Raw genomic sequence first — 14,205 nt, forward strand, 5'->3', positions numbered from 1 at the left:
CAACAGAATAGAGGAAAACTCTTTTTCTTTTTCCGCAGTCAAACTTAAAGGCAATTTCAATCCGGGAACTCAGCCAGTTGCTGGGAAGTGAGGGAATCAAAGGCCTCTGAACAGAAAAATGTCTTTAGAACAGAGCTCAGCTCAGAGCCCAAGCTTTGGCTTCAGCGCAAATTAAAAACAATGATTTGGTAAAGCTTGTTTACCTCCCTTCCTTCTGCTCGTGCCCCCCACCCCCACCCTCGGGGCAGTGGGCAGCAGGTTCGAAGGGAGTCCGGGAGGGCCACCTGGGGCTGGTCTGTTAACCAGGGCATTTGGGGGAAAGTGGAAGCAGCCCCAATACTCTGGGACCATTTTGTGTGAGGCAGAGTTCTCCTGACTTCTACAGCACTCTGACTAGTCAAGCAAAGTTTACAAGGCACTTACATGTTGATCTGGAAAAGAGAGGTGCTCTTAATACAGCTCAGAGAGATTTCCATAAACCTGGCTAAAAAGCAATCATAAAACCAAAATGAAAACCCAAATGGCAAGGGGAAGGATAAACTTCAGTCATCTGGAAGCTTCAGAGAGAGAGGAGAGCACCCCAGGGTGAGTGCCTTGGCTGGGAGAGAGGTGGGGGTCAGACTGGGCCCCCCAGAATTACCAGTGCTGTGCACAGGCAGGAGCTTACCACTGGGGGCTGCTCCTTGGGATGGGCTTGGTACCCAGGTGGTCCCCAGGTTGTGTTCAATTGCAGTTCCCATCTTTCCCTGCTGGAGCTTGCATCCAGAGCCTGGTCGCTATTCTGTGCCCTCTTGGATCATGGGGATGCCCTCTGTGGGGCACAGCCAGAGAGTGGGTGAATTAGGGCATTTACTACCCTTATCATGAATGAGGCACTATTTGGAGCATGTGCCATAAATTATGTCATGTAATCCTCACTATTGTTGCCTCCAGGAGACTGAGTCTCAGAGGGGTTAAGCTAGTTGCCTAAGGTCACACAGCCAACCAGTGCCAGAGCTGGGAAGAGAACACAGCTTTCTCTGACTCCACGGCCCGGGCTTTCCGCCCTTGCTTCCCCAGCCTCTTCAACTAACTGGTGGTGGGTTCTGTTGCTTGCGACTTCCAAGGAGAACAGGCCTGCTCGAGGCCAGCTGTGCCCCTGGCCGGAGCTTGACCTCACATTCTCTCCCACCCCTGGTGCTGCACTGCCAGCGGCAAGCAGAATGCTTTCATTTCTCTCTCCCCAGACACCAGCCCTGACACCTCCAATTTCTAGCGTGATCATAGTGTTTTCTGAGTCAAGCAGGGTATAAGGAAAATCACTCTTTCCCTGGAATAATTTATCATCTTGTTATTTCCATTAGCTGACTCTGTTTGAGCCTATTCCATGCTGAGCTGTTTGAATTCCCAGCCTGGAAATCCCTGGGCTGGGAGGGAAACGCTGCTTCCCGCTCTAGGAGTGGATGAGGGAGGGCTGCCAGCAGACTGGGGGCGGGGAGGGGAAGCGGGGGGGTGGGGGGGGGATGGGGCAGCGCACGGAATACCAGGGGCATTTTTGTTTCTTCTGACTGCAGAGGTGGGTGCATGGTGGAGTTCCACAGGGCTCTGCTGGGCTGATGGGTGGGGGTGGCCGAGACCTGCTGGGACCCACAGCTAGGGGGCCCAAGGAAGGCAAAGCCGTTGGCAGGCATGGGGTGGGGGTTCCAGAACACTGGGGGACTCCTAGACCCAGGCCCTGGACCAGAGCACGGAGTAAGGCTGCTTGAAGATGCTGATTTGTTTTGAACAGGTTGAGCATCCTCAGGAGACCACGTAGATGAGCACACAGCTTAAAACAGGGGCTTCGGGTTCAAATCCTGCCTCTGCCACTTGTTAGCTGTGTTATCTTGTGCAAGTTGCTTAACCTCTCCCAGCCTCAGCATCCTCCTGTCTACCTCCCAGCGTTGTGGGGACTGGGGGGGGAAGTGTGTGAAGAGCTTAGCCGACCATCCAGCCATGGCACATGTGACCCAGGTGTCAGCTGTCGAGGGTGACCAGCTCTTCCCAGTGTGCCAGGAACTTTCCTGGTGTTGGCACTGAGGGTCCCGCATCCTGGGAACCCCTTAGCTGTGGGGAAACTGGGATGGGTGGTCACCCTGGCTGTGGCCTCCATGCTCCTCAGATCCAGGAGAGGATCCCGTCCTGGGGAAGGCCAAAGCCTTCGCTAAGGTTTCTGCAAAATCCTGGGGCGTTTGTGTCCCCTTTGGCTCTGAGGTCTTCCTTGGCTGAGTTAACTCCATGCTGGCAGTGGATATAAGTTTCCAGATACAAGATTCTGAACCACAGGGATTCAGATGTGAGATTCAGCCCCTTCTTGCCCCAAATCCACCCCCACGAGGAGTCTGGGTGTTTAGGGTGGGGGAGGAGCAGCTTACATCACCGCCGGGCGAACAGAGTCATGGACCCTGTCTCGCCAGTCCTTCAGCCACCCCACGGGGCATGTGGGCATGTGGGGGCGGTAGGCACTTCACTCCGGGATCCCCTGCCTCCTCCGTGTCTCTGGCTTCACTCTCTGACCTCTCTTCCTTCCTCTGAATCCCTGTTCATTCCTAATCTCTCTTTTGTGGCCTTGGCCTCCGGTTGAACTGTGTTCTTGGGATCATCCACAATCAGCCTTAAAAAGTATTTTCGTAAACAAAGACAGTTCCCTTCCTAAGAGGAGTTGTGGGGCTCACCGTTCAGATCATAGCAGGCGTGTTTCACAGGGAGCTGTGGTGAATTGTCTGTTTTGACTTGGAAGGCCCTAAGAATTGAGGAAGGCCCTAAGAATTTAGAAAGGCCCCACTGGGGTCTGTTCCAGGTTGTGCAGGTCACCCCTCCCTGGCTCTTTCAGGGAGGGTGGTTCTGGGCTCCCAGCGATTTCTCTCCCCGTGTTCCAGCCCCCTAGCTCGGCTCAGCTCACATCCTGCAGGCCTCCTTCCCGGGTTACACTTTGAGAGGCCTCGTGCACCGGGCCTGCTCTCAACCCATAGCCCAGGGGAGAGACGCTGCAAAGGCACAGACCTTCAGGGCCAGAAGACTCTGGAGCATAGCTGGTTCACCTCTTGTTTAACAGAGACAGTGGGGCTCATGCTGGCAAGGCGACCTGTCCGTGCTTACACGCTCTGGAGGGGGCAGAGTCGAGGAGAGTGGTGCCGCAGCATATCTGAGTGATTTATTTTAAAATACTTCTGTATGAATGAGTTTAAGTTCTGCTCTACGTACACATTTAGGGCCGGCTAATTAATGTGGGAAGTGAACCAGTTAATCCCATCTGCAAACCTGCTGCTTTATTAGTGCAAGGAATGTGGCAGTGGTTAGGATGAATGGAATTTGTGAGGTGTAAGGTGAGGCGCAGGAGATAATGTGCAAACTCTGGTGGGGGGTTGCTGAGGCAGGCGGGGCGGCACATGGAGCTAGGATCCTGGCACGGGCCCTCACACCTTCCACAGTTCCTCAGCAGTGGCCCAGCCTGGAGGGTGAGCCGGGTGGGGTGGGCAGCCAGAGGGCAGGCAGGCCAGACCTGTTATTCCCTGCCCGCAGGCAGCAGTTGCTGTGGGGCCTGGAGGCCTGGCCTGGTGCCCAGGCAGGGGACCAACAGGCCTAAAAGGCTGGGTCCTTAGCAGCCGGGGCTGATTCAACATCGGCTCTTCCCCGGGAGCCTATTAGCTGCTTTGAATGGAGTGAGCCCCAGACAGGGGACCCCACAGCTTGTGGGAAGTGTAGGCTCTTGATCCTCTGCCCCTTTCCTAGGGATGGAGAACAGATAGGCTCCTGATCCTCTGCCCCTTTCCTAGGGATGGAGAACAGATAGGCCCTGGACTTGGGACTGTTTCCATCCACCCATCCATCCATCCATCCTCCCTTAGGACAGCAGTCTATCCTTCTGTGCATCCTCTCAGGTATCTTTCAATACACTGGTCCACATATAGTATCCATCCACCTATCTCTCCATCCATCAGCCCAATGCTCCAACAGTCTATCCATCCCTCCATCTCTCCTTCCTTCCCTCCCTCCCTCCATCCATCCCTCTCTCCATCGCCCCTGTCCACCCACTCACCCACCTACCCATCTATCCATCTATTGATCCAGCGCTGTTTCTTGACAGCTAACCAGAGACCCAAAGATGAATAAGACTATGTCTAAGGAGCCAGTCAGGAGACGGACTCCAGGGAAACCAGCTCGGCCACACCTCATGTAGAAGCAGAGCCCGGGCAGCGAGCACAGGGCACTGATCTGAGCAGGCCCTTGCCTTGGGGGCGGGGACGACAACACCCAGCTTTAGGTTCCCTTCTCCCCATTAAAGAGCCTGGGCAGAGAGGTGGAGGAGACGGCAGTGGGGAAGGAGGGAGGGAGGGAGAGGCTTCACTTGTCAGCTGCTCAGCAGGTACAGTCAGACTTAAAATGTCCCCAAAGAGTGTCTGCTGAGAGGCAGGGGGTGAGCTCGCTGAATTATTTCTCCAGTAATTGGCACTGAAGAAGCTGCAGACCTCCTGGGGTCTGCATCAGAGCTCGGCCTGTCTCAGGGAAGGCGCGGGGGCAGCTTGTCGGGTCTCTGGGGCTCTTCCAGGTCCCACCCCTGTCCCCTCCCCCCTGCCCGCCTCCTCCCCTCCTCTCTCCATGGTACTCCCCTCACCATGCTCTCCTTGGCTTTCTGCACACGGCAGCCTGGGGGTGGGGCTGGGCACGTGCCGGTCAGAGCCCTGGCATCTGCAGAGCCTCGTGCCAGCTGCTGGAGAAGGGACAGGGACGAGAAAACTGGAACATCAAGGCCCTTCTCTGCAGGGGACAGCCTTGCCAGTGGCTCTAACAATGTCTGCCTGGCAGGGTCCTTCTTCCCAGGCGGTCTGGGCAGGGCCAGTGCCAGGTTTTTCTTGGGTCTCATCCCTCCCCTGGGCAGAAGAGCCTTTGTTGGCACTTCGGATGAGCAATTTGAACCGACTGGTACACACATTTTGTAAATAGTTGAATCTTTCTGTGTCTGTGTTCATTAGTGTGTGTGTGTGCACACGCGAGTGTGTGTGTGTGTGTGTGTGTGGTGTCCATCTCCCCTGGCAAGGGCCCCTTCCAGTGCATTTCTGGCTGGTCCCTGGGGCATCTCTCCCACAGCTAGGCCCACCACTGGTCACCTTACGCCAGGGGCTTCTTCTCCCTCCCAGAGGCAGAGGGCAGGGGTGGGGCAGCCTGGGGTGGAGGATCGAGACAGGTCCTGTTTCCAGCCAGTCTCGGTCTGCTCCCTGCTGTGGATCCCAGTGGAGAGAATGCGTCAAAGGGGAGCCCCTATGTTGGCAGCAGGGGTGAGCATGGGGCCCAAAGTGCCCCCTGGGACTCCCCATCCCTCCACCCCCACCCCAGGGAGCTCCGGGGAGCACAATCAGAAAACTCTCTATTTAGTCCAGTTCCCCCATCTCATAGATGGAGAGTGATAAATGCAGAGGGCTGGTGGCAGGGCCAGAATGAGGACTCGTGTACCCAGATGCCAGTCATGGGCTCTGGCCCCCAGCCCAGGCTGGCCCTCAGCAGAGAGTTTGAAGACTCTCCTCATCAGGACTTGCCTGCAGATCTGGCCATATTTACCGAGTCTGTGCCCAGAAAGAACAACCAGGCCAGTTGGGACCAGCTACATAATTTGCAGGGCCCGGTACAAAATGAAAATGTGGGGCCCCTTGTTCAAAATTATTAGGAATTTCAAGACAGTGACAGCAGAGCATTACACTGAGCTTGGGGCCCCGTGTGACTGCACAGGTCGTGCGTGTGCCCATGAGGCCAGCACCGAGGCCAGTGGGATTCCAGCCGTGGAGGGAGCAGCCGAGGTTCCTAGGTGGCTGCTGTTCCCCGTTCCGTGAGCCCAGCAGGCAAAGAGAGGCAGGAGAACAGCATCCTGCTTTAAAAGGAGAGGCAGACCCTTGTGTACTGCTGGTGGGATTGCAAAATGGGGCAGCCGCTGTGGAAAACCGAAGGGTAGTTCCTCAAAAATTAAACGTAGAACTACCATATACGTAATCCAGCAATTCCGCTTCTGGGTATATACCCAAAAGAACGGGAAGCAGGGTTTCAAACAGATACTTGTACACCAATGTTCATAGCAGCATTATTCACAAGAACCAATAGGTGGAAATAACCCAAATGTCCATCAACAGATGAATGGATAAACAAAATGTGGTATATACATACAATGGAATGTTGTTCACTCACAAAAAGGAACTAAATTCTGACAAGCTACAACAGGGATGGATCTTGAAAACATTACGCTAAGAGAAACAAGCTAGATACAAAAGAACAAATACTGCATCTTTCCATTTGTATGAGGTTCCTAGAGCAGTCAAATTCGTACAGACAGAAAGTAGAATGGTGGTTGCCAGGGGCTGAGGGGAGGGGGAAATGGGGAGTTTTTATTAAATGGACAGAGAGTTTCAGTTTGGGATAATGGAAAAGTTCTGGAGATGGATGGTGGTGATGGTAGCACAACAACGTGACTGTTCTTAATGTCACTGAACTGTATGTTTAAAAATGGTTAAGATGGTAAATTGATGTTATGTATAATTTACTACCAAAATAAAATTTTTTTTAAAGGAAGGAAAGGCAGGCGGCATGGGAAGACAAGACAGTTCTGGGGGGCGGTGAGGTGAGCCGGGGCTGTGGATCTGCAGCCCCCTTTCTTGGAGTTCAGGTGCCACGTTCAGGTGTGGCTCCCAGAGGAATTGCAGGTCAGTATAGAGACCTGCTCCAAAGGCCCTGAGAGGCTATTTGATTGACGGAAGCGTCTGGGAACACTCTAAGCCAAATCCACCCCTGCATCTGTCCACACGTGGCCTGAAAAGACAGCCGCCTCCCTGAACCCACCCCAGGTGTCCCCATGAGGGAAGATTCATGAGAGCCCCTGGGGGTTTTGGCCACCTTGGGCCGTGGCAACGCGACAGTGTCCAACACGGGGACAAAAATCTGTGCAGGGCCTAAACTTTATTCTTATTTGTTACATCAGCAGGGGGGAAATACCCCAATGAGACAAGGGTCTGACTTTACCCTATTCATCTAGAAGTTTCCATCTGTGCTGCTGACACAGCCTGGTTGCCTTTATTCTGCCTGTGCCTGGCTCCCTCTCTCCTTAGAATCCTGACTTGTTCTCACCAGCAAACCCCTGCCCTGCACTGCAGGCTCAAGAGCATGGTCTTTGGCATCCGACTGCCCTGTGTTAAATATGGGCTGTCTTGACCTCTCTGAGCCTCGATTTCCTCTTCTGTATAATGGGAATGATAGAAACATCTGCCTCATAGGTGGGTGAGGATCACTAAAGCTGCAGCAGGTGCTCGACTCAACAAACGGTGGCCCTGATGGTTATTACGCAGCAAAATGCTTCCTCTCTCCCGTCCCCTGGCTCAGTGGAAGCGAGGGCTTGGTTTGTTGTCTGCAGACAGAGCAGTGTGAGGAGGCAGGGGTGGCGAGGGAAGCAAGGAGGGGCGTTGCCTGGAGTCCTCGATGGGCCTCCCTCCTGAGCCCAGCAGCTTTCTTCTCTGCAGCCTGCTGCACCCTGCCCTCAGGCAGAGCACGCCACCTCTGGAGACAGTGCAGGGGAGAGGCAGGAACAGGCAGAAATGGACAATGCAGGCTTCTGGAAACCTTGAGATGCCATGCCGGAGAGTGGGCGTTTTCTCACTTGGGAAAGATGCCAGCTCCTGCCTTTGTGTGTGGAAATGGCTCTCGCTTGCTGGGCCTGTCAGAGGTGAATCCACTGTGGATGCTCTTTGCTCCAGGGCAGCGCCTGTGTCCAGGGGTGGGATGGACAGCAGGACTTGTCCCCCCTGCTCTGTGGGAGGCTGCATTTTCTCTGCCAGCCTGGTCCTCATCACGGGACTGCTGTTCCCTTGCCTGGGTCGGTCTAGAGGTGTCAGCCCAGGAAAGGCAGGTAAATTGGTTCCACTAGATCAGTGGTTCTCAAAGTGTGGTCTCCCAACCAGGAGTGTCAGCATTACCTGGGGACTTAAAAATGCTCATTCTCAGCCCCACCCCAGACCTTTGAGCCAGAAGCTCTGGGGTGGGGTCCAGTGACCCATGCTTTAACAAGCCCACTGGGTGATCTGGTGCTGCAGGAGGGCAGCGGCCACTACTGACCCTCAGCCTCTAACACTGCACTTGGCCCCCGGCAGCTGCGCAGTAAATGCCGGATGGATGAATGACGGTGGATGAGCATCATCATTCCCCAAAGGGAAGAGCGTGAACACTGACTGTGCCGCAGGCGCCGTGCACCACCGCACTCACCTTCTTATGTCACCTAACAACTCCCGAGGCAGGTGCCCCGTCTGAATTCTGTGGGAGTCATAGCTAAGAGCAGTGGCAGGAGTTTTACAGGCAATTTCAGGTGGTTAATTTCCACAATCGTCCTGTGAAGGAAGTATTATCCTCGTTTTACAGATGAGGAAGCTAAGGCACAGAGTGGTATGCATAATTTCAGGTACTTAGTAGTGGAGCTGGGATTCGAACCCGCGTGTTCAAGTCCATGAGCTTTCCACCTGCTGCCTCGTTTAGGGCCTCTTTGGGTTAGCCGGCATTTGGGACAAATCAAGTCATTTCTATACTCCCTGATTTTTACAGATGACATGGAACACTCTCCGCCCCCCACCATGAAAGGCTCAGTTCCAAAAGTTAATTTGTAAGTTGGTTGCTTGAGACTCAGAAAGCATCTTTGTAAAGAAAGGGTTTCTTGGTTCCTAGACCAGCCCATAAAGAACTCTTGACTCCGGGGGCAGCTCTCAGAGCGCCGTGGGGACCTGCATTCCCTCTCCACCCTAAAGCTGAGGGCTTCCGGGATTACCTCAAGATGAAACTGCTTCAGAACCCCGGTGACCCTGTGACGCGTCTCTAGAAAACGCGTTTGGAATCGACTTTGGGGGCTGCAGGGACTGGTCTCTCTCCTGGACCGGGCCTGGTCCAGGCAAGGGGTCTGGTGGGGCCGAGCGTGGGAGCTCGCGCAGCATCAGGTCTGGGAGGTCAAAGGGGCTCTGGTCCCAGCACAGAGGTCGCTTAGAGCTGGGAGGCTGAGGCAACAGCCACTCACAGCCGGATATTTGGATCTAGGGACCTCCGGGGCTGTATCTTCTCTGCCAGGCAGGTCCTCAGGGCCTCCCTCACTCACTCACCTCCTATGGCCTCAGGGCTCTCACACCCACCCCATGGGTTTATCCTGAGTTTGATATGTATTTTTCCATTAAAAAAATTTCACTGTTAGAAATGTAGTATAGTGTACAGTTTAAAAAGGGCAACTGTCCCACACAGTTTATAACATAGGGCAGCAATCCCCTGCCCCCAACCAAGTCCCTCCCTATGCAGTCCTTAGGACTCTTAGCCACTTCTCCTGGTGTTCACCTTGTATCTAAATCTCATGCTGATTCTATTTCTTGATTTTTCAATTTTATATATCATTATAAATTATATTATGTATCATGCTGTATTATAAAACATCATGATATCATATACAATCTCCCCAACACACATATGCTTCTTATCTTTGTTTTTCTTGAATATCTCCTCTGTCTTCCTGCTCCAATCTGGGCTGGCTGGCCTCGGCCTCACACAGCCACCGCCATCATCCTGGGGATTCTCTTTGCACCTCTCCTGTGTCAGTATATCCAGTTTCCTGGGTCTCCAGTATCCTCTTTCCTGGTTTTCTCCCTTGTTTGGTTGGAGCACATCCTCCAGTAGTTGCCTGAGACAGAATGTATAGGAGGTAAATTAAAAACAACCTCATATGTCTGAAAATATCTTCATTCTACTGTCACTGAGATTTGGGTGGATATAAATCTAGACTAGAAATCATTTCCTGTCAGAATCAGAAGATACTGCTTTACTGTGTTCTGGCTTCAAAACCTGCTTTGAGAATTTCAGTGCCATTTTAATCGCTGATCCTTGATGTGTGACCTGTTTTTTATTCTCTTTGATAGTTTTAGGATTTTTTTCTTTCTTTCTTTTTTTTTTTTTGGTGAGGAGATCAGCACTGTGCTAACATCTGCCAATCCTCCTCTTTTTTTTGCTGAGGAAGACTGGCCCTGGGCTAACATCCGTGCCCATCTTCCTCCACTTTATATGGGACCCCGCCACAGCACGGCTTGCCAAGCAGTGCATCAGTGCGCCCCCAGGATCCGAACTGGCGAACCCCGGGCCGCCGCAGCAGAGTGCGCGCACGCACACTTAATCGCTTGCACCACCGGGCCGGCCCCTAGGATTTTTTTCTTTAGGATTTTTATACTGGTGTCCTGAAATTTCATGATAAGAAGCCTTGTTTCCTTAAATTTTTTATTTTGAAAGATTTCAGACATATAAAAATAATACGAATATAATATATAATTAAATATAGATATTACAAGTCCATCTATCCATCACTGAACTTAATAAAACATTACCCATAAAGTTGAAACCCCTCCTGAATTGCATGCTTCTTCCCAAGATATATCCGGAATCTGTTGTTTATCCTCCATATACATTTCTTTATTCTTTCACTGCATAAAATATATGTTAATGTATAACATTTTTGCATGTTTTAAAATCTCCAAATAGATGGTGTCATAGTGTATTTTTCTGCCATCTGTTTCTTTGCTCAGCCTTGTTTGTGAGATTCATCTATGTTGAGCGCGGTCGCCCATTTTCACCATTGCACAATATTCCATTGTTGGAATATATCACGACTTTTGTATCTATTCTTTTGTTGATGGTATTTGGGTTGTTTCCAATTTTTAGCTAATCAAAAGGTACTGCTCTAAATATTGTGTAGAATATATGGAGCCCATGTAGATGAGTTTCGGTAGGGAAACAGTTCTCGGCTCTGGCAGCACACTGGGCAGCTTTACAAAATCTTGATGTCAAGGCTGTGCCCAAAATTGATTAAACCAGAATCACTGGGAGTGAGTCCGGCATGAGTGCTTGTAAAGCTCCCCAGGTGACAACCACTGCCCTAGACCAGTGCTACTCAAAGTGTGGTCCTCCAGCCAGCAGCATCAGCATCACCTGGGAGCTCGCTAGACGTACATGCTCAGCCCTGGCCCAGACCCAGTGAGAGAGAAGCAGGACCTCGGGTGATGGGTGGTACACCGTGGCTGCAGGCCGTGCGCATCTTCATCTACAGGTGGGCACACGGCTGATCCAATGGCGGCAGCGGTCCACACAGCTGTGGTTTTATGTCACTGGGCTGGGTACTTGATGGGTTCTTTCTCTACAGAAGCTCATTTCCTTCAGTCCTAGGAAATGTTCTATTATATTTTTAATTTTCAAGAGCTTTAACACTTCCTTTTAAAAAATTACATTCTTTTCCCGTTTCATGGGTGCAATATCTTCAAAGGGTTGCTCTCTGACCCCTTTCTTCTGCGTATTGGAGTCTGTGTTTTCAGTTGTTGGTTTTGGTCAAATGTTGGTGCCCTTGGCTGTTCCCATTCTGAGTCTCTGAGTGAAACACACCAAAGCTAATAGGAAGCTCTGTACATGTGGGCAGGACTCATGGGCTGGGGGGCCTCATAGTGGTGACCAGGCAGAGACTGCAGAAGCCCCACTGTCAGGATCTGCCGATCTTTTCTCTTTGGTGAGTTTCCCAGAGGGAAATTCAACAAGGTTGGTGGATGGGGAAAAGGCCTGGCTGTTAGCAGAACGGAGCTGAGGGTCTCCCCACTCACCATCATCTCAACCCAGGCTTTTGCTGGGCTCGGGTCCCCCATCCAGAATCTTTCTAGTTCAACCTTGGCCTGTCTTCTTCCAGGGTCAAGGAAGGACCGTATGAGCTGGGAGAGGGCACTTGGGGGTCTAACCACTTCTTCCAACCAATACTATTTCCACACCCATCCTGAACTTCCACCTTAGGGACACCTGGTCCCTCCAAGTTCTGAGCATTTGGAGGATTCTGCAGGGCAAGCGGGCGGCGTGTTCCCGGTTGGCTTTCTCCCTGTAGACATTTCAGGGACTGGCGGAAACTGGTACTAAACAAGTTATGTTCTCCCATCTTCCAAAGTTTTCAGACCTCTCTCATCCGCTGCCATCTCCTCTCCTGGTCTTTTTGTCTTTGTGATGTATGCCATTTTCATTCCTTTATGTCATTTTAGTGGGGTTTTGGGGGGCAGAGGAAATACGAATGTTTTCAGTCCACCATATTTAACCAGAAGTCCTTGTGCATTTTAAAAACATTTTCACATTTGTCCATATAAGTTTATATAACTCATTTTGATTATTTGTATGTATACTTGAAATTTTTTTTATATACATGGCCTTGTATTTTCCATTCAACATTAGGTTGGTGAGCTCTTCTAACACACAGATCTAGCTCATTCCTCTTACTGCGGCCTAGGAAGTGTTCCAGGAAATCAGTGCACCACATTTTTTCCATCCATTTTCCTATTGATGTATCTCAGAAACATAGGCGATTGTGGTCTTTGGATGAACACACTGGCTCAGTGCAAATTCTAATCTTTATTGTTTTTATTCTGAAGCATAACTTGTCACAGGGAAACAGTGAGTTTCTTTACCGTCTGCCAGTGGCAAGGGCAAAAAAGCTAATGGTGGGGGCCTGGGAGCCTGGAGAGAAGGAGACCCTTCAAGGACGGGGCACGGGGAGCAGTGGGAGGAGGGGCAGGAATGACGGGAGGGTGTGGACTCCAACACACACACACACACACACACACACAAACACACGTTCTCTCTCTTCAGGGAAGGGTCTTCCAGGAGCATTTGGCTGCACTTTGAATTGAATTAAATATTTTTCACGCCAAACCAAACCTACTGAAGAGAAGTGAATTAATGGCTTAGGGGAGCCACATGCCCCGGCTGGGGACTCAGCTGAAGGCTGCTCTTCAATGAATGAATTCACAGTATTCACCAGGACCCTCCCAGCTCCGCAAGCTGGGGAGAAGCTGAGCAAAACCCGGCGAGGCCAATGGAGGGGTTCTAAGCGACCCAACAAAGAGCCAGGTTTCAACAGCAGCTCCGGGGCCAGTCCTGAGCCAAAGGAGGATGCTGCTCGCTCCTCCGCGGAGCTGCAGGGAGAGGGAAAAGGTGGGGAATCTGTCACCCCACTTGCTCCGGGCTCCACCGCTTGCCTCTAGGGGACAAGTTCAGCTCTGAAGGGTAATGCTGAGCGTTGGATTTCTTCTTCCATTAATACAAATATGGAGAAAACCCACCTGGCACCCCTCTGAAACTGCAGTGCATATGAGAAAGCCCCACAAGATGGGTCTTCCCTTCCAGTCCAACCCAAGACATGTGCAAACTTAAAATGAACACAGGGTAGACTGGGGGTGGGAGTAGCGGGACGGCAATAAATTAAGGTCACGGCTGAGTGGAATGGCTAGGGGTGGGGAGAGGAGGGCTCCTAGGAGAGAAGGGGTGCAGAAAGGCACTGGGTGGGGGGAGGCAGACTCAGCCCCCCAAACACTGGTTTGTTGAGTCAGAGGTCATGTCCACCAGAGCTGGCCAGCTGAGGGCTCCAGGACGAGCCAGGAGGGGTCTGGCTGCAGTTTTCTCTCTCTCTCTCCAGCTCTTCCACTGGCAAGTCTGCTCCAGGCACCACACACACCTCTGCCCACAGCAGGCAGAGGGGACCGTCTGTGGCCACATCATCAGCGCGGACTCGCCCAGGTGTGCCTTTTGCCTTTGGAGGAGAGGAAAAAAAAAAAGTCCACTTAGAGGGTGAGCAGAGGCAGAGTCCCTCCCAGGTGACAGCTTGACCTTTGGGAATGAAATGGAGGTGACGGCAGGGAAGGCGGGCTCCTTGATGGAACAGCCCCACACCTGAGGCAGCTTCCCGGTCTGAAACTAACCAAGGGGCTGCCCAGGACGGCTGGGGCCGGCACCCTGGTCAGGGCACCCGCCCTCTGGGCCCGGCTCTGCTCTGCCACGCTGCGTCATCACAGGCAAGTCATGTACTCCCTGTGCTTCCCTGTGTCCTTCGAAACCTAGGGTAATCAACACAGGTCATCTTAAGATGCCAGAAGGAGCAGATGGACATGAGAATATAAAACTTTCTCTAGGCCGATCCTTTTCAAGTTGTTTAAGCCCTGGAACCCTTTCTGTGCTCTGGGCCACACAGCCTCCCCCATTTATTACCAGACATTTCCTGAAGACCTACTTAGGGCAGGCCCTCCACATGGATGCGGTGTTTTACCCTCCCTGCAACTCTGTCAGGGACACGATGTGGCCCCCACTTCAGTGATAATGCAACTGGGTGCAGAGAAATATTAG

The 14,205-nt window shown here is 52.0% G+C and overlaps 1 protein-coding gene across 1 annotated transcript in view; it reads right to left on the bottom strand.

Annotated features, from left to right (window-relative positions):
• Window positions 1-12,398: 12,398 nt before the first annotated feature.
• The window catches only part of RPH3AL (rabphilin 3A like (without C2 domains)), a 127,301-nt gene continuing 125,494 nt past the window's right edge, over window positions 12,399-14,205 (bottom strand). Inside the window, exon 9 of the mRNA XM_058560148.1 lies at window positions 12,399-13,615. Within this exon, the coding sequence (XP_058416131.1) occupies window positions 13,584-13,615 (32 nt within the window). The 3' untranslated portion in view covers window positions 12,399-13,583. The remainder of the gene's footprint in view (window positions 13,616-14,205) is intronic.

This window comes from Diceros bicornis, chromosome 18, assembly GCF_020826845.1.
Source record: "Diceros bicornis minor isolate mBicDic1 chromosome 18, mDicBic1.mat.cur, whole genome shotgun sequence".
Classification (NCBI taxonomy): Eukaryota; Metazoa; Chordata; class Mammalia; order Perissodactyla; family Rhinocerotidae; genus Diceros; species Diceros bicornis.